Source organism: Rhincodon typus, chromosome 12, assembly GCF_021869965.1.
Source record: "Rhincodon typus isolate 14 chromosome 12, sRhiTyp1.1, whole genome shotgun sequence".
NCBI lineage: Eukaryota > Metazoa > Chordata > Chondrichthyes > Orectolobiformes > Rhincodontidae > Rhincodon > Rhincodon typus.
The window spans coordinates 40,707,526-40,732,448 of record NC_063343.1 but is presented as its reverse complement, the minus strand read 5'-3'; the positions used below and the strand labels follow the sequence as shown (position 1 = coordinate 40,732,448).

The 24,923-nt window shown below is 37.7% G+C and overlaps 2 protein-coding genes across 5 annotated transcripts; one reads left to right on the top strand and one right to left on the bottom strand.

The window, feature by feature from the left end:
* Positions 1–1,897: 1,897 nt before the first annotated feature.
* LOC125484580 (protein FAM114A2-like) lies at positions 1,898–9,659 on the bottom strand. Its single transcript, XM_048603977.1, has 3 exons — positions 9,562–9,659; positions 2,228–2,547; positions 1,898–2,047 (listed from the first exon to the last, which is right to left on the bottom strand). Exons 2-3 carry the CDS (start codon positions 2,534–2,536, stop codon positions 1,898–1,900), a joined length of 459 nt encoding a protein of 152 aa, XP_048459934.1. The 5' UTR covers positions 2,537–2,547; positions 9,562–9,659.
* Positions 9,660–9,720: 61 nt separating this feature from the next.
* Positions 9,721–23,656, top strand: LOC109912455 (microfibril-associated glycoprotein 3-like). 4 transcript variants are annotated; one of them, XM_048603625.1, is made up of 6 exons: positions 9,721–10,248; positions 14,241–14,339; positions 14,848–14,997; positions 15,492–15,521; positions 16,397–16,877; positions 19,687–23,656. In XM_048603625.1, the coding sequence occupies exons 5-6, from the start codon at positions 16,574–16,576 to the stop codon at positions 20,484–20,486; spliced, it is 1,104 nt and encodes a 367-aa protein (XP_048459582.1). In that variant the 5' UTR covers positions 9,721–10,248; positions 14,241–14,339; positions 14,848–14,997; positions 15,492–15,521; positions 16,397–16,573; the 3' UTR covers positions 20,487–23,656. The 4 variants fall into 4 exon arrangements, with proteins under 4 accessions (XP_048459582.1, XP_020367472.1, XP_048459585.1 ...); XM_048603626.1 differs by lacking the exon at positions 9,721–10,248 and adding an exon at positions 10,261–10,683; XM_020511883.2 differs by lacking the exon at positions 14,241–14,339.
* Positions 23,657–24,923: the final 1,267 nt, after the last annotated feature.

The following is a 24,923-nucleotide window of genomic DNA, read 5'->3' as shown; positions in this document are numbered from 1 at the left end:
TTAAGTACCTAAATCTGATTCATGCTTTATATCACCTAGATCTAAAAGACAAATACATTGGGGAATTCTGGGTACTTTTATAAAATCTTTTACTTTTATGATAAGTGCAGAAATAGCGGAGTTCGATTTTTAGCGCACTACCCCAGTCAGGTGTAACATTGTGCACAAATTGGATTACAAGATTCTAAGAAAACTATGAAGCCAGATGAAGGACTAGATAGGATAAAACTTTGTTTAAGAAGAACTCAACCTGAAACAAGAACTCTAAAGCGAAGAAATTTTAAAGTCAGGTCCTGACTTAAACAGACCTTTTTTAAGCAAATAATAATGTAAAATGATATGCATGAGAGTAACAGCCTTATCAAAAGCTTTCTCAAAAATGCAGTCATTCAAATAGATAATACCTAAAACCAAGAACAGTAGTAAAAATTATTATTTCATACTTCCAAATTTTCAAATCAACTTTGTGTGTATGGAATGACTGGCTAGAGGAAGTGGTGGTGGCTAGTACAATTACAACATTTAAAAGTCATCTGGATGGATATATGAATAGAAAAGGTTTAAGAGGGATATGGGCCAAATGCTGGCAAATGGGATTAGATTAATTTAGGGTATCTGGTCGGCAGAGACGAATTGGACCATAGGGTCTGTTTTCATGCTGTACACTCCTATGACTCTCTGACAATAAGCAACCAGTCCACTTTCACTCAAATCAAGTCATCTTGTTGTCATGTATTTCTTCTTGGATGACCTCCCACCTTCTGATCTTCTAACCGATTAATATTAATAACGCAATAATTTTGTACTACTTATTATACACAAAGCAGCTCAAGCTGCTTCATAATGCCCTACAGTCAGTCGAGTTTTTGATTTGCTTCAAGATTTTGCACTTCAAACTCTTTGGAAAGATAAAAGGAAACACTTCTAAATATTATGTTTTTCAACTATACTGAATAGCCAAATGCTAAAATTTTAAATGATAATATTTTGAAAAGAGATAACGTGGATTGGGCCTTTCACATCTGAGGCTCATGGTTAAGTTTAACAAAGTGAACAGATCAAATGTCATTCTGTCTGCTGTTGTAAATGCTATATTTGGAAAAGGTTAGGGCAGTCTGAACAAGTACAAGCTAGCATGACCTGGCAAAATAAGCGTGCTTATTTAGAATTAGTTAGAAACAATCCTTGGAGAGGCCACAGAATGACATGAATGGAAAAGTGTTACACTGGTGACAACAAAGGTGATTCAAACATTATGTGGATTAGGTGGATGTGCTGTATATGTTCATTGGTGGAAAACTAGCTACATGTACTGTTAAACTAAAACCTTAAAACAAAAACAAGTCCAAAATCAGACACTTAGTTAATTAATGTAATTTTTAAAATTCCCGGTTTTCTGAATTTTGATCAATTGTTTTAAAAATAAAGGTTTGGAACTGTGAAGGGTTTTAAGGTACGATTGGATAAAGTAACAAAGGCAATAAAACAGATGTTGCAGTCTAGATTTAAAATTAAGTTTTAAAAAAGTAATAAAATAGAAATTAAATGTTTATTTTTTAAATAGCTGTCGTCATTGTTTGACGAGAGTATGAGCTATAGAACATGTTTCACAAAAATTGGAGGTTTATGCACTGAGTCATACATATGGTAAAATCCTAATTTTTTTTCCATGGGATATGTGAATGAGGGTTTGCTATCCTTCAGACCCTTGATGCTCCTGTGTCCATCAAACAGATTGTGTTTGATCTGTACAACAACTCAAGCTACCTGCTGTAGTTCCACATCACATGAGCTTACTCAACAAAATTTAATATTCTGTAATCAGCCTGAGATTTTATACATTGTGTCTTTGATGCATTGCTTCATTTCATTCATCAAATGAAGTAGTCAATTAGCTTTATAAGATAATCTGTTGGAAAATATGTTTTAAAGCAACAGTGAGCTCACCAACAGATGCAACAGTGGCTGTTGCTGTTGTAAGCAATGACTTTCCCCAATTTCCCCAGTAGCCCCAACTTCCTGCTTCTTGATTTGGGAGATCTTGCGGCTGCAAAAGAAATTGAGTAATATTACCACAGCTATTAGATAGTTAGCCATATTTTTCAATCTTAGGCATAAATACATAATTAAGTTTTGGAACTCAAGTAGGCGAAATTATCAAGCACAGAATGAATTCAGATTGAGGTTAAAATAATATTTTATGGGTCAAACCTCTAATATTGCTTACTTTGTCTGCAACTCCCAAAGGTTGTTGTTCAGATAACCCTGGCTGACTAGATCCTTTTGATTCAGGTCTCTTTCTTGTCCTGTTGGCAGACTCCTTCCCTTTACTTGTACTGTTTTCATGTATGCTTCCAGCAGACCCACAGTCCTCATTTTGTGCATTGCCTGTTGTGCACTTGCCAGTTTCAATCTCAGAGTGCTGTTCTGAATCAACATCTTGTTTATGCTCTTTTTCCCTACATGCTGAAACACTTCCTTCCTGAGCCACAGATTCTTTATTCATAGATTCTTCACTTGTTCCAGTTTCCTCCATTTTTGATTTACCTGTGAAGAAATAAATAAATCACTTCATAACAGCATAAGAAACAGGGTCAGGAATAGGTTACCTGTCCCATCAAGCTGGCTTCATTATTTAATCAGATCATAGCTGAATTCCTATCTCGATTCCACTTTTCCATCTACAAGATGCACTTTGGATCTTTGGACAGCACCTTCCAAACCCAAGACCATCTTGCAGGACAAGGGCAGCAGGTACATGGGAATACCACCATTGGCAAGCTCCTCGCCAAGACACTCACCATCTCGACTTGTAAATATATTACCGTTGCTTCAGTGTTGCTGAGTCAGAGTCCTGGAATTCCCTCCCTACAGCACTGGAGGTCTACCTACAGCCCACGGAATTCACTGGTTCAAGAGGGCAACTCACTACTATCTTCTCAAGTGCAACTAGGGACAGACAAGGAATGCCTAGCCAATAACGCTCACATCCCATGAATTCAAAAATAAAGCTTTTGATTCCCTTAAAGCCCAAAATTTATCTCTCAAGTTTGAATATAATCATTGAATATGAGCATCCATTAATATTGAAAATTCCAAACATTCACAGCACTTCAGAGGAAAGAAATTTCTCCTCTTCATTCATAAATTGTAAATCCTTTATCCTGTGGTAATGACTAGTTCCAGACTCTTCAGCTAAGAGAAATAACTGCTCAGCAATCATTCCTGGAAAGACTACTTAGATTTTCACATGTGTCAATGAAATCACCCTTCATTCTTCTAGATTTCAGAGACTACACCCATTCTACTCATTCTAATCTCATGTGACAGCCTTTTCAGCCTGGAATCAATCCAGTAAAATATTGTGGCACACTCTTAAGCACTCATACCTTGCCTCAGGTGAGGCAGCCAAAACTGTACATGGTAGTTCATGCATTATTTCTATAAAGCCCATGTAATTACTGCAAAGCTTCCTTATGCAAATACTCTAGCTCCCTTGTATTTCTGATGAAGAGCCACTGGATCAAAACATTATAACTTTGCTTTCTTCCCACAGATGCTGCCAGATCTGCTGAGTTTCACTAGCAATTTCTATTTTTGTCTTCTTAATTGCTCTCAGTAGGTTAACTTTCTGTGATGTATTTAGAAGAACATCCAAATCCCTCTGACGGTTAACATTTACCAATCTCCCACCTTTAAAAAAACATTTGCTTCTCCATTATTCCTACCAAACTGTATAATTTCATGTTTTCCCTCATTACTTTATTTATGACCTATTTGCACAAATACTTAATGGATCTACATCCACTAGCAGTTTCTTTGCAATCTCCTTGCAGCTTTCTTTCACACCTACCTTAGTAAAGTCTGAAAATCTGAATATATTTATTAAACATGGTACCTTAGTGACATAAATTGCAAATAGCAGCAAATACAGCTCTGATATTTCTGGCAGCCAAATACAAAAAACAAACTATTTAATCCACACTGTTTTCTGTTGTCACAGGTATGGTTCATAACCCCAGAATACCAATAAGCATATTGAACTTTAACTCAAACAAGTGCTTTTTTTAATAAAAGGATATAGAACCCAAAAGTTGATTGCATATGTAAATTCAGTGGCTGTCTAAAAAGGCTGATTCTGAAATATCATATCTGATGCATTGTCAAGGAAGCCAAGAATGCACTATAAATTAAACTGTGATCTCCCAGAGGTCATCTCAAACCGGGAACATGATGGAAGATAAGACAGCATTTAGGCGAGAGGTATGCATTATGCCTTCCTCTTTCAAGAATACACAAGGATAGGTTTGTGTGCGCTACTGGAAGAAGATGTGCCCATGAACTGAAGTCCTCATGTTCGTTAGTGGGCTAGGGTAGAAATGTACTAGTCTAGGTTTGAACACTAGTGTGCTGTGAAGGACACAATTGGAGAAGTACACCCAGGCATCCTAATGTTATAGGTAAAGGAAGCTCTCACTCAGAGTTCTAGAAGCTAGCTGACTAAAGGAAACAAGACAAGAGAAGAACCCTATCGTTCTGAGTGCTGCTAGCCCAACCAGCATCAAAAGAAAACAGGAGAAAAGAATTTCAACAAAAAAGTCAAGTATCCTGAAACTGACTGTTCAACTATAAATATTCCACTATATACTCTTCACTAAAGACTCAGAGACTGATCTCTTTAGCTTATAACATTGATATTTTTTGGATAAACTTCTCATTTGTGGTATGTGTGTTGCATTATTATTTTTTCTTGTGTTTAGTAACTAATCTCACTGTTTTGTTAACTATAAAAAGCCTGGTTAAATTGACTTCTTTTAAAACATAAATTCATTAGGTCTGGAAGAATGTTATCTACAAGGAAGATGATCCTTTGTAAACTAACCTTGTTATGACCAACAAAGGGATTGTTGAATAAAAAACAGTAGCCAGTTCATAACTCCTCACCCAGTAGTTTGACAATTTGAGATATCCCATCTGGAATAATGCTAAAGTGGGGAACATCACCTAGGATTTTGTTGTAAGAACAGTCCATGAACTAATTCTCCATCTGTGCTTCAGAATTGTTGTAGTGCAGAAGGAGGCCATTTTGCCCATTGTGTGTGCAGTGGCTTTGTGCCTCAGCCATTCACCTGCCTTTCCCCTTATTGTACATGATTCTGATAGACACAATGAGCCAATGGTCTTCTGAATACCTCTGCCACACTTCCAGGCAGTGAATTCCAGACTCAAACCACTCCTTGTATACAAGTTTTTTCTTATTCCATTTCACTACATTTGTGAACCACTTTAAATCTTTACCCTTTCATTCTTAATCTTTTTACGAGTAGGTTCAGTTTCTCACCTCCTGTTCTATCCAGACCTCTCAAGATTTTGAAAACTATTAGATCTCCTTTTAGCCACTTTCTCTTCAAGGAGAACAGTCTAAACTTCTGTAATCTATACTCATAACTGAGGTTTTACTATCCCTGTTTTTATAACAAACATATAAAAGTTACTTGCATTTTTAAAACAACATTTCAGATGGTAGGTAGAGTTCTTCAATTTGTTTCATTTGAATTGATAGAATGTGTGGATAACTGACGCTTTGTGAAATGGGAATAATGTATGTTTGAGAGAGAAATCAAAATGAGACAGGGTTACAAAAACACTGAGAAAACCATTACACACTTTGAATCTATAACAAAAATTAACAAAAATCTGACTTGATAATATTAGTACTTAAAATATTCTCATAAAACTCAACAACTTGTATTGATGCAGTACATTTAACATAGTGTAACATTTCAAGGTGATTTACAGCAGGATTATAAAGCACAGCATTATATAGAGGCAAAGAAGGAGCCACGAGGGTCAGATGATCAACAACTTGATCAAAGAGGAAGATTTCAAGAAGGGTCTCAAAGAGAAAAAGCAGGTAAAGAGAGGGAGTACAGAGGGTATTTCAGAGTCGGGTCTCTACAGTTGAAGGCGAGGCCGCCACCAATAGTGAGTTTGTTAAACCTGGGGATGGGCAACAGGGCAAAGTTAAAGAAACATGGATATTTGAGTGTTTAGAGGGTTGAAGGAAATTAGAGAGATGGGACGAGAGGGACCAGGGGCTGAGTATTACATGCCCCTTCCAGATGTGTTTTCAGCAGCCGGAGGTGCAGGTACATGAAATAGTCTGGATGCTCATCCCACTACCTAGGCCAAGCTCATTCCCATGACACAAAATGGGCAGGTACCAAGGATCAATTGAGCTTGTTAGAAACTTTGTGCATTAAAGAATTGCCAGAATACCCCAAACCGAATATAGTTTTCCCTTCCAAATTGGACTTTAAAACCCACCCTCTCCCTAAGGAAAACACATACTCCCCACCCAATGCCCTTCACTCACCAAAGTCTGAAGATCATTTGGGCCTTCAACCTAGGCCTGCCTCCAGTCCCAACTGAGGAGCTCTGGAGCTAACAGGCCTACTGCTGTTGCCAGCCAACCACACAGGCCAATGGATCCAGGGGATCAAATTTGCTTCCACTGAGGAGTAGAAGTCTCATATTCTTTAACTGAGTTGACATGCAATGCATTAAGGCTGTGAGGCAGGCTTATTCTATGAGTTGGCTGGATGTTAACTTTCCTTCCATCTGCCCGATGTAGGGTTTTGAAAAAATGATGATTATAATATCAGCAACAACAGGGGTGATTGGGAAAATAGGACCTGGTATGAATTAAAATACCACTATTGTTTACAGAAGGTAGAATGTAGGATACCAGTCAAGAAGTATTTTGAAACATAGAAGGTGAGGTAACAACTGCTTTCAGTAACAAATAAACTTAGACAAAAGGTTGAAAAACTGTGGAATGGGAAAATGGATGACTGGAATAAGTGACTGAAGCAGTGACTAGGCCGCCAGATAGCTGAGGGAAAAATCAGATAAAGGATTTGAAAGGAGGGGGAAAATGCTTGAAAGTAGGAACTCTGTGTGCGAAGGATAAAGTTCAACACGATGAGAGTTAATGGTTCAAATGGATGTTTTTCATCATAAAAGTTCACTAACCTGAAATGTTAACTACTTTTTTTGACACAGATGTTGCCTAACATAAATAATTCCACTATTTTTTGTTTTTAAAGGGAAGTTTCCACATCCTTTTCTACTTCAATTGCTGTATAATTACATGATCTCTATTCCTCTGCATTTGTATTCTGCTTCGTTGAGCATCAAGTTTACTTCTATTAAAAGTATGCTTTTCCTTTCAAAGAATTTGTTACTTGTTCCCAAATAACCTAAATCCCAATAACACCTATATCAAATAGCAGCCTTGAAGTGTTTGTGGAATTCTCAGTGTATCATATTCTGGACTTTACACAGTCCACTTAAGCTTCAGTATTTACTTGTGTCTCCCAAGATGCATCCAAAATGGTTCTAGTGAGCTATCAGTCAAGATTCATTTGGTAGCACTTGAAGTAAGAAGGCTGAGAGTTTAAGTTCAAAACCAATCAGGAGTACATAACCTAGATAGACACACTAGTGTACCAAAGGAGTGCTACAGTATTTAAATTGTCATCTGAGATTAGAAATCTAACCAAGGTCATGTTGCTCTCTTAGACAGGCAGGATGAATCCTGTGGCGTAACACAAGGGGCGAGTTATCCCTAGGGTTCTAGCCACGCCTCCTTCTAAATTGTCTTTGTTTACTGAGCAGGTTACAAACTCCTATGCACTATATTTTATCCATGGGCAGTTTAGATTTTAACCATCATGGCTTACAGTAGGCTGAAAGTTCCTCGCGAGGACCTGACAAGTCAGCTTATTTTAATGCACAGTACATTTCAGATTATAACCTGGCCACACATATGCATCTTATGAGGGAACATTGGCCCTGGTCAAACATTACTAAAATATACCATCTGCTCATTATCATTTTTTTTAAATGGGACATTGTTGTTTATAAATTGGCTGTTGTGTTTCCTAAACTAGCACAGTGACAGCTTTGTTGTGCATAAATTGGCTGTAAAGTGCTTCAGAACATCCTGATTTTTTAATTGCAATACTTTGTTTTACAATTTCTGTAGCTTAACCCAGATAATTGTGGAAGCAATTAATTGCGCTCCCTTGGAAAAATCACTTAGAGATTAAGCAGAAACATGAGGCATTAGGGATGGACAAATGCTGGCCTAGCCAGTGATGCCCACATCTCACAAATGTATGTTAAGAAAAAAAGCAAAGGCTACACATAGGTTTATGAGGTTAAAATTAATCCGATTAAGAATAGTCCTTGCAAGAATTTTTCCTGTTTTTAGAAGAAGAAGTGATATCCCAAGATATCACAGATGGACTTGCACCCTTTGTGTTTATGGAGCTGAGATATGGAATCATCCTTTTAGTTTCAGGGCAAACCACTGATTCCAGATTAGTCTAAAGAAACTAATGAGAAGAGACTGTGTGTATCAAGAATTATAGTCTGGACTCTTTGCAGGCTAAGAAACAATAGAAGTGATCTTTGCAGCACATCAGATTCAGGAACAAACATAATAAAGACCTCTTTATTGGGTTCAATCACCCAACTAGGGCTTAATCATAAAATATGAAAGGTTGTGGAAGGTTTTGTACAAATATGGCTGCCATGCAAAAATATTCAGCATCATTTGTTCATTCCAGATCACGCACCAACCCATTTCTGGCCACGTATTCAAAAACCTCACGCACTTCAGTGCTACACCCACCATTAAATACTGAAGTTTTACTGTCTTGGAAGTATCCTATCCATTAGCACTGTCTGGATGTTAAAATCAATCTCATCATTTGGTAGACTCACTCAGATTCTTTGGAAAGAGAATGACTTTGTCTCAGAAGGAAGATCAAAGTCTACTTGGCAGTGGTTTTTACAACACTTATTTGTGGGTGTGCAACCTGGCCAACATGTCAGTATCACATAATGCAACTAGAAACATTGCAGCTTTGCTGTTGGAGATCTATTTGCAAAATCATGAGGTAGGAAAAACTTCTAAACACCAAGGTCTTGTGATGCACTGCATTCCTGCATCAACAGCATGGTCTTCAGAGCTCAGCTTCGCTGGTTCAGCCACTTGGTTCATGTGGTGGACTCCTAGACAGCAATGGCAGTATTCTGCAAGGAGCTGAGCGGGAGAACTCACATCATAGGACAGGATATCCTAAACTGATATACAAAGACAATCTAAATGCTAACCACAGAATTTGAAAGTTGTATCTAGTTAAATGGGGAGAGAAAACTTGGACTAAAGAGAAATCTGTCATCAAGCGATTTTGACATTTGAAGAGAACAGAGACAACTCTAGCTTCCTGATCAAAATAAACTTACTTAAACTAGTAACTAAGAAAAAGCGGATAATTTGCATCTTTAAATATGATATTGAACTCAGAATGAGAAAAAAAAGACACCAGTTTGCTCCCTGCTCCCCTGACAGCTCAGCCTGGGTCAGGCAGACATTCACCCATAGTTTGCAGGGCTCTATTCCCCGCAGCCCTACACCCGATGTCTCGCTGACCGAACCGAGGCACCAATGACTGACAGACACATTGACAACCCGAATCCCCCTCTCACCTGCCGCTTCCCGACCCCAACCTGTGTCGCCACGTCACTCACCCTTCACCCAGGAAGTGATAAGTGGTGTCAACACCGTCTGCATTTGCGATAAGGGTCAGGGCGGGGCTTAGTTGACCATCCTCATCGCGCATGCGCTACTTCTCCTGGTTTCCCGCCCCCCCGCCCCTCTGACCCTACCTGTCTAGGCACGCGCACAACTGTCAGCTTTTTCCGTGAGGAGGGGATTGTAAATTTAACACGGCACAGATGGTATTTTAAATCTGACATCACAGAAATAACAGTAGGCATATACTGCAGATAGGTTTTCATTCAAATGTAGGGCAATAGCTGCGTTTCGTCACTAAAAGAAAGTCCGTGAATAAGTCTCTAGTGGGGGAAATATAGACGTTTGAAGGCAGCGGCTTCCTAAAACGTTATCGGATGTGAAATATAACTGTCAGCTGCTGAAAGAACTGCAGAGTTTTTCCAGCACTTTCTGTTTTTGCTTCAAATCCGCAACATCTTGCTTTTTGTTTGAAAGTGGCCACTGTTCAGTGCGGACGCTCTGTAGTTACGATCCCACCCGCTCAAACAGTGCCATCTGTTGGCAGTTGGAGGGAGGGGGATGAGTGGACTCACAGCAGAGTTCAGAGCGCATGCGTGAGTTGTTGACTCCTGCGAAGAAGAAAAACAAAGGAAGCGAAGGTCAGTTGGCAGGAAGCTAAAACGATTCACAAATTCATTTTGCTTTTCGGTTGGCTGGATGTACTTTAATAATAATTAATCCCTGTTAAGTAAGATAGAGTAAACATATTTCATCGCTAGGGCTGTGGAATTCCTTTTCCCTGGTTTGGCTACCGTTATTAGTGCAGTATCTGGAATTGCCTACGGGAACTTCAGTTCACAAATCGTTGGTTTTATTTAATATCAAACTTTTAGTCCCCGTAATTTACGTTAAGTTAATTTGAGGATTTGTCCTTTATTGTTAAGTATATGTGATTGCATGAATGTTAGTGTGATTAACAAACGCTCCTTGCGATTGCAATGGTTATATGGCTGCAGAAATAACCAATTCAGCTTTTTAACAACATTTTGGCTAAGTAAGCCTTTCCTGATTGAAATTAAAATGGCGGTTTTGAGGTATGAGTATTCATTTCTTTGAATATGCAAAGTTCCAGTGAAAGCTTATTAATACAGTTAGTTAGAATAATTTAGCTGAAAATAAAATCTGCCAATGAATGTTGTTATGATTTTGTTGGGATTGCACAGATTTTGCTGATATTTCTAAATGGTTAGATGTTTGCATTGTTGATAAACCCAGTCATCATCCAGATAAGTATACCTGTGATCAAAAATGTGAAAGACTAAATATGTGTATTTGTGTTTTTCAGTATACCGCTTGTTAAGGAATCAATCTTGTTTGTTTCGTTTATCGAGAAACATAATATAAAATGCCATCAACTTCGTAGTCCTGCCAAATCTGAATTTTGAAGTGTATAGATTGTCATAGAATGTCAAGAAATGAGATATTTAGTGAGGACCTTTAGCAAGCACGATGTCCTGGTGTGCTTTACAACTTTTTAACTGCAACAGTCAGTTTGCTCACTGCAAGGTCCCACAAACCCAGGAGTTAATAATCAGATAATCTCTCCCAGCCATACCAGGAATAAATAATGATCATAAATTGAGAATTCACTGGCTCTTTTTCAAATTAGGGCCATGGGTAGAAGTAACTTTGCTTAATATCTTAAGCAGAAGGCAACTTCATCAGTGCTGCACTCCTTCAGTATTCCACTGAAAAATATTGTGACAAGTTTCTAAAGTGGCCTTTTACTCACGCAACTCAGTTGATAGATTTATTGTTGTTACGTGTACGAAGATACGGTGAAAAATGTTCTTTTACATGCTATATAGGCAGATCGTACCATGTAAATTGTATCAGGGTAGCAGAACAGAGTGCAGAATACAGTGTAACAGCCATAGAGAAGGTGCAGAGAGAGAGATCAGAATTAACATTTGAGAGGTCCGTTCAAAAGTCTGATAGCAGCAGGGAAGAAGCTATTCTTGAATCTATTTGTACATGTATTCAAACTTTTATATCTTCTGCCTCACAAAAGAGGGTGGAAGAGAGTATAACTGGGGTGGGAGAGGTCTTTAATTACGTTGGTTGCTCTCCTGAGATAGTGGGAAATATAGATGGAGTCAATAGGTAGAAGGCTGTTTTGCATGGTGGAGTGGGTTGTGTTCACGATTCTGTGGTTTCTTGCGGTCTTGGGAAGAGCAGTTGCCATACCATGCTGTGATGCGTCCAGATAGGATGCTTTCTATGGAGCATCCTATAAAAATTGGTAAGAGCCCCTGTGAACATGTAAAATTTCGTTAGCCACCTGAAGAATTGGAGACGTTGTTGTGCTTTCTGGACCATTGCGTCGATGTGGGTGATCCAGGACAGATCGGTGATCATCACTCTCAGGAACTTGACGTTGTTGATCATCTCCACCTCAGCACAACCGATGCAGACAGGAGTATGCCCTCCACTTTGCTTTCTGAAGTCAATGACAAACTCCTTCGTCTTGCTGACATTGATGGAGAGATTGCTGTCTTTATACCATACAGCTAAGCACTCAATCTCTTTCCTGTATTCTGACTCATCGTTGTTTGAGATCCGACCTATGATAGTGGTGTCATCAGCAAACTTGTAAATGGAGTTGGGTGGAATTTGGTCACACAGTTGTGAGCGTATAAGGAGTATTAGGGGGCTGAGTACACGGCCTTGTGGGCATCGGTGCTGAGGATCATGGTGGAGGAGGTGATGTCGCCTGTTCTTACTGATTGTGGTCTATAAGTCAGGAAGTCGAGGATCCGGTTACAGAGGGGGAAGTAGAGACGTAGGTCTTGAAGTTTAGAGATGAATTTGTTTGGAATTATGGTGTTCAATACAGAACTGTAGCCAATAAATAGGAGCCTGATGTAGGCATCCTTGTTATCTAGATGATTCCAGGGATGGGTGTAGTGCCAGGGAGATGATGCCTGCTGTGGACATGTTGCACCAATAGGTGAATTTCAAGGGATCAGGGCAATTTGGGAGGCTGGCAACTGAACCATTGTTGAAATAAGACCAAAACAGTAACAATTAGTTAATTGGTGTTCATATCCGGGATGAGCAGATAAGTGATCTTTATAGTGCAACGTGGAAAATATCAATTAAGAATATGGGAAAGGAACTACATGGAAAATCTTTAAATTGATTAGAAGAGTGGAGGGTCTTCAAAGTGCAGATTTGCAGATCACAACTGATGTCAGCACAGATGGCCGGCACAAAAAGTAGAAATGTATTTCTTGCTTTTGTATTTAAAATTGTGGTTGTGAAACAAAATTGATGTTTCACTTGTACAACATTTTAAGGCTGTGGTTTGAACCTTGTTTATGTCCCTAGGTGCCCTGGTAATAAAGTATCACATCAATTCATTAACATTTTGCCAGTATGGTTCCTGGGTTATTATTGGAAAGAAAGATTTTAGAAGTTAGTGGTTTTTTCAGTAGAACATGGAGTTGTCATATGGATGATGTGATATAAATCATTAAAAGACGAGATAAATGATAGATAGTTCCACTGACCGTGAAAAAGCACAAAATTAAGACATTCAATGATAAAGTAAAGCAGAACTTTGAAAATATTTTATTGCCATGCTGTTCACCTGAAATATTAAGTCCAGGCCTCATTTGGCTTTGAGTAGGGACTATGGAGCATGAGAATACAGAGTTCTTTTGGGGTGCCAACGTTCGTCACTGCCATTGTTATGTGTCTGTTAGTTTCCACGCTAGCTTGTAAAACAGCAGTGACTACTTTTCAGGGTGAAATACTGGAATATCATGATGTAAAAAACACTGCATATTCTTTGTCATTTGTTCACTAGAAAAATTTAAAAAAAAAGACTGGTAAAGGAATGAGAGGAAAGTCAGAATAGACAGATGATAGAGAAATATACCTGCACGGATTTGATGAACCAGTTAGTCTGTTTCTGGGTTGCATTTAATCCAAATGCATAAAAAAAGACTGGATTTGGCTCGAATTATTTGAAATTTAAAGAAACTGTCATAACTGTTAATCAACATGATATTGTCATGTAGCATGTTAGAATGCTATATTTATAGTTTATTGGGAATTTAGTTCACTTATTTGCTTACCCGCCAACTTTGCCCTGAAGCTTTGCTGTAAATCTAAAGTTGATGTGTAAGCCCAGCCACAGTATTACAGGCTGTATAAAAATTAATTCATAGTATCAAAGGAAATTTTTTCTTTATATTGATTCGTGGGATATGGGTATCCCTGTAAAGGCCAGCATTTACAGTAAAATCCCAATAAATCTGAATTACAGGAGGTCCACCCACAAACTTGGAGTTTGAGATAGCCAAGGAAGCCTTTATTTAATCCAATATGTCTACATGCATGCTTTATATCAAGAAAACTGGAATGAAAATGTGACGTAGTACATAAGCAAAAAAGTCTTTATTCTTCAATTTGTTGACATCTTAGAATGAATTTATACAGTAAAAGGTGTTGAAAAACATTCAATGTTAGCTCTGGGAAACCTTTGTAATAGTTTTCTGCTAAGTGCACAGTCTTCAGTCAATTGCAATAAAGTCCACTGTTCCACCAATGCAGTGAAACATCTTTTCTCTGTTTCGTGTTGCAGCGCAAAATCCTGGAGCATCTCTGCAGTGTTTGCAGCTTCCTCTAGGAAAACAGGCTGTTGAGCAAACTGGTATTCATCACAGTCTTCAAGGTCATCAAGGTGATGATCTTCCTTTTATGTATAGTACATTTTATGCATTTTTCTGATCCTTGAATCAAAAATGCTGAAGGTCATTTAAATGGTTTTGTTAGCCTCATTTTGCATGGTTAATGTCTTAACATTTGGAAAGCGATATGGCTTTTTGGTGCCATCTGTGTTGGCACAGACCACACTTTGCTTCACTTTTCAACATTACACATTCACCTTTAAACATTAAAAAACAATCTGGTAAAAGGTAGTAAAATAATCCTGTTCCAACCATTTTGCAGCCATTGCTGAAGGCTTGCCTGTGTTTTCATGCACTAGCCGGGCCTAACTCTGCTGTAATTTTTTTAATGGTCATATGCCTGTGATCAGCCTACCTGTTGTCAAGAACTTTGGCCTATCTCCGGCATCCTCATTTTGGATTTCCCATTCTGCCATTGTGATTGGCTGACAACTTTGCCACAACTGGATTTTCTACTTATCCAGAATTGGCTTATTGTGATTTTGCTGTATTATCTTTCAGAATGTGGTGGTGAGCTACCTCCTTGAACTGTTGCAGTCTATGTGGTGAATGCATTCTGACGTTGTCGTTAAAAAGGAGGTTCCAGAATATTTTCCCAACATTGACGGAACAGCCATATAATTCTGAGCCAGGATTGTACGTGACTTGGAGGTAAATATGCACCTCCCTGCTCTTGTCATTATCAGTGGTAGAGTTCATGGAAACCAAAAGAACTGCAGATGCTGTAAATCAGGAACCAAAACAGAAGTTGCTGGAAAAGCTCAGCAGGTCTGGCAGCATCTGTGAAGAAAAATCAGAGGTAACGTTTAATGTCCGGTGACCCTTCCTCTGAGGAAAACCCAAAACGTTAACTCTAATTTTCCTTCACAGATGCTGCCAGACCTGCTGAGCTTTTTCAGCAATTTCTGTTTTTGTAGAGTTCATGGGTTTGGCATGTTGCTGCAGTGCAACTTTTAAGTGATACAGATTGAGTAATGATGCACAGGTAGTGGAGAGAGTGAATGTTTTAAGTTTAATGCTGGCTTGCCTGCCAATCAAGGAGGCTGCATTGTCCTTAAAGGTGAATGCGCTTCTTGAATGTTACTGGAGCTACCTCATCTGGACTTAGAGAATAACCCATCACACTGATGACTTGTGTCTTGTAGATGTTGGACAGACTTTGGGAAGGACAGCTGGTAAGTCACATGCCACAGAATATCCAGCTTCATTTTGTAGTCACATTAAATGAATGGATGGTTGACATTAAGCTTCTGGCAGCCGTAAATCCCAGGATGATGGTGCAAGGTCAATGCCTGAAATTTGTTTGGCATAAATATTTCTAACCAGCTATCTGCACAGCCTGAATGTTGTCCAGGTATTACTATATATTGTCATGGAGTGCTTTATTATCTGAAGAACAGTGATTGAGACTGAATGGTGTACATTTGTCAATGAACATTCCACTTCCGAATTTGCGATAGAGGGAATGTCACGGAAGCAGCTGAAGATGGTTGAACCCAGGACATGGCTCTGAGGAACTCCTTCAGCCTCTAACAAGCACAACCTTCTTCTTTTGGTCTCACTCCTGTTATAGTGTAAAAAGAAATTTTGTAGGATATCATTATCAGTTAAATGCTAACCTGTCTGTATTATTGAAACTAGTATTATTGAGATCATAAGTCTCTCTAACGCTATGTAATTGTAATTGCTTTATCTTCAGGGTTTAATTTATTATTTATGTAGCTGCTACTTTATAATGTCTTACAGCATCAGGTAGTGTTTTGCTCATCTTTTTAAAAAAAAAAAGTAAACTGGCAAAATGCAAGCATGAAAGCAAATACTTTAAAAGCTAGTTTTAAATTTTCCTTGCGAACTTTTCTTAACGTACTTTGTGAGCGATTCATCCATCCTCATTTGAAACAGAAAGCAATTTTACAGTGATTGTCCTTTATCATTTTGACGTGATTTGTAAAAGATTGTCATGTCAATGAACTTGAGTACATTATGATTAGCTGATGAAAAGACTCTGTCATGAATTTGTGTTCATGGATTTCTGTTTTTATAATTACAGGTTTTTGTTGAGCTTGGACCGACATGTGAGAACCTGACCAGGACTCGATGTGAATACCACAAAACTGGACAGCTTAATGAACTGATTTTTGGAAAGCTGTATTTCCACTTGAAACTTAAATTACATTGCATTGGATTTGCTTGAGATTTGCACAGTACTTAGACTTGCCTATTGTAAATGCTGAAAATCTCATTCTTTTCCATGAAGCACTCAGGTTTAACACTAAGTTTGGTTTTCAACTGCTGTACACTTGTTAGCACATTATATAATAGTACAAATCACAGTTATGTCAGTACAGAAAGGACCATTTCTGCAGCAAATGCAGGATCACATCATCTTTCAAGCCTACCAGCACATCGTGACATAATAGTGAAAGAAGGAACCAGTGTATTAATTGACTGCAATGTGAACAGCAGCCAGTTGCGCAGTGTACTGTGGTACAACTCAAAGGGAGATCTCTTGGAGGAAACAGGAGAACTAGGTAATGTGAAGTTTAGATTCCTCAACAACAAATGATTGAGCACTATTTTTCCTGAACAATTACATAATATGTTTCGTTTAAAAATGTACAAATTGGATAATAATAAGAATTTCTATTATTTGAAAAATGATATCTTTAAATGAGTTTTGTCCTTAAAGTGTAGATGTCAGTTTTTATAATGGTAACATAATTTCAGTTGTAGATGCATAGTCAGTATTGGTGTTTACTTCAGTTTTGCAACCACTGGTGAAGCTGCACCTGTACTAATAAAGGTAGAAAATCCTTTTTTGGATAAGTTTCAAATTGGAATTGAGTTTGGGAAGATTGGCTTAAGGTCCTTTGTGAATGGAATGTGGCTGTTGTTGGCTAGGTCAATGTTTATTGCTCACTTCTAATTGCTCTGGAGAAGGTAGTCATGATGAGTTGCCTTCTTGAACTGTTCTTGTCCTAGGGGATAAGTGACAGTGATTTTAGGACGTGAGTTCAACGTTTTTGACCCAGTAACAGTGAAGGAAAAAAGACACACTTTCAAGTCAAGGTGGAGTGAAACTTGCAGGTGATGGTGTTTCCATACATCTGCTGCCCTTGTGCTTCTAGGTGGTGGAGGTTGCATGTTTGGAAGATGCTGTCAGAGGAGCCTTACTGAGTTACTGCAGTACAACTTGTACATTGCTATCATTGTGCATCAGTGGAAAAGGAAGTGAATGTCAAAGTTGGTGCATGGGTTGCTAATCTAATGGGTTGATTTGTCCTGAATGAGTTGAGGTTATTGTAGTTGGAGTTACCTCTATCTAGGCAAATGGAGAGTATTCCATCATGCTCTTTATGCGCCTTGTAAATGGTGGACAGACATTTGGGAGGCAGGGGATGAATTACTCTTTGCAGAATCCCAAGCTTCTGCCCTACTTTTGTATTCACTGGTATTTAGATGGCTCATCTAGTTCAGTTTCTGGTCAGTGGTACCCTCAGAATTTTAATAGTGAGGGATTCAGTGATAATAATGTCATTGAACGTCTAAGGGCAATGGATTCCTACTCTCTTGTTGAAATGGACTTTTCCTGGCATTTGTATGGTGCAAATGTTCTGGATTGGCAGAATAAACTATATCTTAACAGTGTCATTTTCTGCCACTGAAGGGTGAAAGAATATTTTCATAATTTCATATTTTGCAGAGAGCATCAAGTGACAAAATTTAATTGTGGGCAAGTTATTGCATAATATTATAGTGTTACATTAGTGGATGATCCTTTGGGAAATATTTGAGCATTTTCAGATGCGTCACCTCATGAATGCAGTACAAAATGTGCAGAGGAGAATGAAAGACAGAATATGAGGGCAAAAAGAAAGTATGAGCATAGACTAACAACAGTTAGATTCCATGTCTGTTGAGATTAAGTTGGTAACGCGTTCATCTCTGTGTCAAGCTTGTGGGTTCCAGTTTAGGACTTGACTATAAAAGGTGACAGTCCAGTGCAGTACTGAGAGAGGTGTACACCTCCAGAAGTCTCACCTTTTCAGATAAAAGGCTAGAGTGCAATTTCAGGTGTTTGTTGGAGCTTGCTATGTTCAATATATATCCTACATTACAGCAGTGACTATGCTTCACAGTGCTTTATTGCTGTACAATACTTTGGGATTTCTAGTTGTGAAAAGTTCCGTATAAATACATGTTTCATTTTAATGGGTAACGTAAAAGGGAATCCAAATATTGTCTATAAGCAGTAAATGGATAATTGAAGAAAATGTGAAGCTGATGATGAGGAAAAAGAAGAGACATTGTTCATTGTGGTACAATCATCTGCACTATCTTGAGCAAATCCGTAGTTAAATGTTTTGACAAATAGAATTCCAAAACCACTGCCTCCATAAGAGCCAGTGTTTCAATAGCCGAAATACATTAGCCTCCTTATAATTTTCTTAGTTTCCTAAGCTAAAAGATAAATTTCTCATTCTTACTCAAGAAACATAATGAATCCAACTTCAGTTGAAGATCAGACAGGAAGATTAGTTTGTGAAGAATTGATTTTTAAAAACAAAAACTCCTAACAGTCCAAAACCTGCATCTGGTGTAGCCCGAGTATCCAGATACTTGATTGACTGACCAGGCTTTGTGGTTGCTTTGTACCTTCTTCTGTTCTACTGTCATTTTCCAATGATGATCTAGTACCTTACCAGCACTTTTCCACTCCTTATGATCCTTTTTCTTAAATACATAATGCATTTTCGTGAATTTTGCAAGAGCTCAGCCTGTCTCCCTGCAAGTAAAGCATTTAAAGTGCTTGAAATTGAATTGATTCTAAAGCAGGAGGATTATCACACATAACAGAAAGCAATTCATTGGCCATAGACTAATTGACTGGGATTATAACCTCCAACCATGTAGAATAAATTCTTTGCGTGAACCACCCATTCTTCGGTGGTTGTCACCTTGCAGTCTGGTTGATCAGTGAAAACGTTTTATTTCATTGATAAATGCAGACATCTTTCACAGAGTACTTGCTGAAAGGACTTTCAGCTATGTTATTCATAACCATGATGTTTTTGTTTGCTTCATGTTTCTGAACCGCTCATTGGCAAACTCTCCTCCATTATCAGTCAGAAACATTGCTGGTATCCCAAGTGCAGTCTCTATATATTTTTCTGTGAATTTGTCAATAATCACTTTCTTTTACCCGTAATAAATATTGTCGAAAAATTAAATCTTGTTGCTTGGTCTGTAAAATGTGGAATGAAATTATTTCTGTCATTGTCCCAATCCTTCGATAAATGTATCCCTACAAATTCTGATTTCCTTCTCTTTATTATACAGATGGAAAATGGCTTATTTTAGACAGTGGAGAGCTAAACATCACGAGAATTACATTTGCTGATCGAGGTCGTTACACATGCGTCTCAACAAACTCTCATGGAACCTTAAATTATACAGTCACCCTGCGTGTTGTCTTCACCACTGGTGACATGGGTGTTTATTATATGATCGTTTGCCTCATTGCTTTCACAATTGTTATGATATTGAACATCACTCGCCTCTGCATGATGAGCAGTCATCTGAGGAAAACTGAAAAAGCAATCAATGATTTCTTTAAGATGGAAGGAGCAGAAAAATTGCAAAAGGCATTTGAAATTGCAAAGCGCATTCCTATCATTACATCTGCAAAGACGCTTGAACTGGCCAAAGTAACTCAGTTCAAGACCATGGAGTTTGCCAGGTACATTGAAGAACTTGCTCGAAGTGTTCCTCTACCACCTCTTATCTTGAACTGTAGAGCATTTGTAGAGGATATTATTGAAGCTGTATGGATGGAAGATGCAGAACAGGCCACAAATGAAGAAAATAAAGATGGACAGGCAGTTAGGGGCACTGAGGATATTTACACTATTGATACTGAAATACAACGCAGCAGTTCACCTGCAGGTGAATCAGATGACTCATATGTACATGAGGAATGCCAAGAGATTGCAGTTCAGGTTTCAGTACATTCTCAATCTGAAAAACAGAGCATTGACACACTATCTCAAGGAAGCAGTCAACTTGAAAATAGTGAAGAGAATTTACCCAAGATACAAAAAAGCAAAACAGATGGTGTAGTGTATGAAAGCCATATATAGATTGTGTAAGGTATCTTTCTTATCGATTTTGATTATGAGGGAAATGTTCAGTGTGCAGAGGCAAACCTAAAACTGGTTTGCTGACACGTTAGGTTATAAATGGACCAGAAGGCAATTATATTCAACCCACAGCAGAATTGTATGTAATGTCACCGTGATGTTACTTTTAATAGAAATATGTGTGTAATTTGTCAGTTGTAGACTGCTGCTGAAGAGGTTAATAGCTGTTTGTATCTCGAAGATGCAAGGTATGAGTAAACCTTTTTATCATCATAAGTAGTTGTTGTTTGAGAATCGTGCTCTTATTTAATGGATGTAAAGATAATTTGACTGCATTTATGAAAATGAAAGGATTGTTGTGTAGTGGTAAGTCACCAATACATTGCAATCTCATTGAAATTAACATATCTGGTGCATATATTATTGATAAGCATCATAATAAACTTGAAGTTTTAATCGTAAGGGAAGTACCTAAAATCTCATGATTTTCCAGCCACTTTTGAAATCCTCTGAGATTCAGATCAGCCTTGAGGACAGGCCCTGCCCAGTGTAGTTTAAACCAAGTATTTATGCTTTGATTCATTATTTCCCTAGCAATCCCAACCCACCAAATCATACACTGCAGACTTGAAAAAAGTAATGTAAGCCCATGATTGTCCAGAAGATCCACATGGTAAGGTTTACCCTTCCCGGTTACAGTTGCACACTATTGTTTTTGAAATACCAAAAAAGATTAGCAGCACTGTTTCTTTTCAGTCTTCAAAAGTATATTTTAACATGCATTTCACAATGTCTGTTTTGCTACAGTGAGGTGTGGAAGGATTTTTGCCTGAATTTATTGTATGTTCAAGTGCATGGTTCTCTTCTGATGTGTCCTTAAGCAATTGGTATATTGAATTAATTATTTTCTACATAATGCATGCAACTGTTTCTACACACTTTATTCCTCTTGCTCACATTAGTCTGCCAATCCAAACACTTTAGTCCAGCAGCTCCTGAATCAAATCTTTGATGAAATAATAAGTCTTACTTTACCAATTATATGCTTTCTCAATTATACTTCGGAGTGATTTGTTACAAAGTTGTAGCAATCTTGTACAAATGCAGTGGTGCTTTAAATTGAATACTCAGTAAACTGCATAAGTAGACTGACTCAATACCTCATCCATTTTCACTTTACCTTTTTGACAGGTAAACATTATTATTTTTATTTCTTCAGTCAGTTTAGTTGTATTTCATATTCTTCCATATACATAAATGATGTTTAAATTCATAGAAGCACAGAATAATTCAACAACCAGCAGCAGTCTTCAAGACTGCTCACAGCATTTCACATTTTATGTTCTTTTAATCTTTAAATGATGGCTAATATAACTTAAATTTCATGGATCTATTTTTCCATCTTAAGCAGTTTGGAAATGTTAGTCATGTGTACACTTTTGTAGCTAAAACAAATATTCTTTAAAGTTGCAATTTCAACTGTCATTCTGTGGTACAGCTTTCTATGAAGTAAAAGTTGTTCATAACTGATGCTGAAATTGTTTTACAGTTTGTTATATTAAATAATTTGTTCCATATACATTCCATTTTGCCAATGTGGATTTATCTAGTTAGTTAAACACATCAGCTATCAAAGGTGAAGCATCTAATGGAGTTTATATGTCAATTTGTGCAAAAATGTATTTATTTTCATACTTTACTGGCGTGTAACCCCATTTACATATGGTCTATTCAGTTACTCTTTGCTACATTTGTAATAATTTTGACTTTATTTAGCACATGCAACAATGAATATAATAAAGTTTTAAACTAGTAGTTTACAAAATAAAATTGAAAATTATGTTAGAGGGTTTGTTAAATAGCAGAGTCAGCTGGACGGCTGGTTTGCAATTTAGAGTGGTGTCAACATCGTGGTTTCAATTCCCACACCAGCTGAGGTTACCATGAAGGATCCTTCTTCTGAATCCTCTCTTCTCACTGAGGCATGATGACCCCTAACATTAACCACTGGCCCCCTCTAATGAAAGACCAGCCTATAGGTCTATGGTGATTCTTCCTTTTACTCATTGCCCTTTGGGTAGAAAATATGACTTTGTTCCACTGATCCTCTGCTATTTTGTGCTTGTTCAGTCTTCTACCTGGAATTAATTGAGAGTTGCCAATCATTCCCTTGAGATTCTTGCACAGCTGTTGCCACACTATACCCATTACTGCTATTACAATTTAACAGATTTCTCCTTTCCCTTTTCCCTTGGGCCACGATAATCAAGTGTAGCTCTTGATGCAAGTCTGCACACTTGGTTATGACAGGTCAGTACATGAATATGTCAGTGGCGTACGTAATGTATCATTATTAACAGTTGTATATACCACAAGGTCTGTTTTCTGACCCATAATACTTGCGCAACAGACTACACTGTAGATATGAAACAATTGTTCTTCCCCTAATTTTGGAAGGTACAGAGGCCCAGTCAGATTTGTCTGTTTGAGTAAATATATCCTGTAAAATTTCAGACTAATAACAATTCCAATAATTATACCTGAGATGTCCTTACCATAACATTTTTTTGCTTCGTAATGCTAATAAAGCAATTATAAGTCAATAGCTTGACATAATTTTCCAATACATTCTATAGGAATTTAACATTAAAAATAATAAAAAGGGAGTTATTATTCCTCTGAATTGTTTATGATCATTGCTAGGGGGAGTGAAAGACAAGTATGTTCCTTCCAAATGCGAAAAACAGTGGGTGTAGGAAATCTGAAACAAAAGCAGAAAATGCCAGAAATACCCAACATGCAAGGAAACACCAGTGAAGAGAGAAATAGAATTAACATTTCAGGTTGATCGCCTTCTAACTGAAGACACTTAGAAACATAATCAAGCAAGTGAAGGGAGAAAGAACAAAAAGCAAGGTCTGAGATATTGTGCGAGAGATTAAATGACAAAAAAAAATGGTGGTGCAAGTTGAAAGGGTGTGATAATGGGCGATGTAAATAAACAAAAGATGTCAATGATGTGACCATCCAAAAGCAAAATTTGGGAGAAAAAAAAATAAAAACAAAGCCTGCAATGTAGAAGGAAATAAAATGGAGTAGAATTTAAAGTCTGAAGGTTTTGAACCTAAATGTTCAGCCCACATGGTTGTAAAGTGCCTAAATAAAGATGAGTAAAAATTAGATTCTTGTGTGACTTGACAGAATACGTGTGGAGAGTTTTGTTTCCCTTTGTGGGAGGGTCCAGAACCAGAGGGCATAATTTCAGAACAAGGGGTCGTATTTAAGATTGAGGTGAAGAGGAATTTCTTCTCGGTAGTGAATCTGCGAGACTCTTTTTCACCAAGGGCTGTCGAGGATGGGTGGTTATATATATTCAAGGTCGACATAGATTTTTAATCAGTAAACGAATGAAGGGGTAAAAGGAAAAGCCGGGAAATTGGAGATAAGGATAATCAAATCAGCCATGATCTCATTAAATGGCAGAGCAGACTCAATGGGCTGAATGGCCTACTTCTGCTTCTCTGTCTCATGGTCTTATGAACTCTTAATCTTGAGCATACTTTGAGTTTTATTGAAATACTACTGTGGACTGAAGATGGGTCAATACTTCAGCAAAGTGAAGAATTGAAATGACAGATGACCAGAAACTTGGAGTCACCCTTGCACATTGAATGGAGGTTTTGCACAGAGGAGTCACCCAATCTTCATGTTTCCCCAGCATAGACTTGGCTGCATTTTGAGCAAAAAAAATCATGTTTTGTTTTGAAGAGAACTTCCCACATCATTATAACTTGGCATTAGTTGCTTTTCTTCTTTAATGGTTCTATCAGTGTTCTAGGATATCATTGCAGCAGCATCTTCAACTCATGGATAGTAGTGCTTTTTGAAAAGCCCACCACCATCACGTCACAGCAACTAATGATGCAGTTAAACCATTGGCTGCATCCTCATCTTGTTTTTCAACAAAGTGAAATGCGCCAACAGAAATATAATTCGTTTTATTATTCAGATGGTGCACATATATTGAATAAATACAAGTTTAGAACATTGAATCCTTAATGACTAACTTGCTTTGACCATGTGCAGTACTCTTGTTCTCAATACGTTTGGTTCCGTATTAAATTTATAATATTGGACAATGAATAATTGATTGGACAGCACTTAACCACAAAAGACGGCCTTCAGGTCTTTTTGTTTTACAGTCCAGTTTCTTTGTATTGTTAATGATCAATTCCAAATCTACTGTTGTAAAAGTGAGCTAATGATAGAGAGACTGTCTTAGACCATAAAACTCTAGAAATAGGAAAAGGAGAAGGCCTTTTGCAAGAATGAACATTAAAATTATGTCTTCAAGCATTATATAGTTTTCACCTTGTATCAGGTAAGCAAAGCTATGCAGACATGAGCTTAAAATTCTCACCTTTTATTTGTCATTTC

What these genes read in the sequence shown, in the direction of transcription:
- LOC125484580 (XM_048603977.1), bottom strand. Translation starts at nt 2,536, where the DNA reads ATGGAGGAAACTGGAACAAGTGAAGAATCTATGAATAAAGAATCTGTG. An exon ending in CTTTGGGAGTTGCAGACAAA is followed by an intron (nt 2,048 to 2,227) that starts GTAAGCAATATT and finishes TTTCTTTTGCAG; the next exon opens with CCGCAAGATCTCCCAAATCA.
- LOC109912455 (XM_020511883.2), top strand. Translation starts at nt 16,574, where the DNA reads ATGCTGAAAATCTCATTCTTTTCCATGAAGCACTCAGGTTTAACACTA. An exon ending in GGAGGAAACAGGAGAACTAG is followed by an intron (nt 16,878 to 19,686) that starts GTAATGTGAAGT and finishes TTTATTATACAG; the next exon opens with ATGGAAAATGGCTTATTTTA.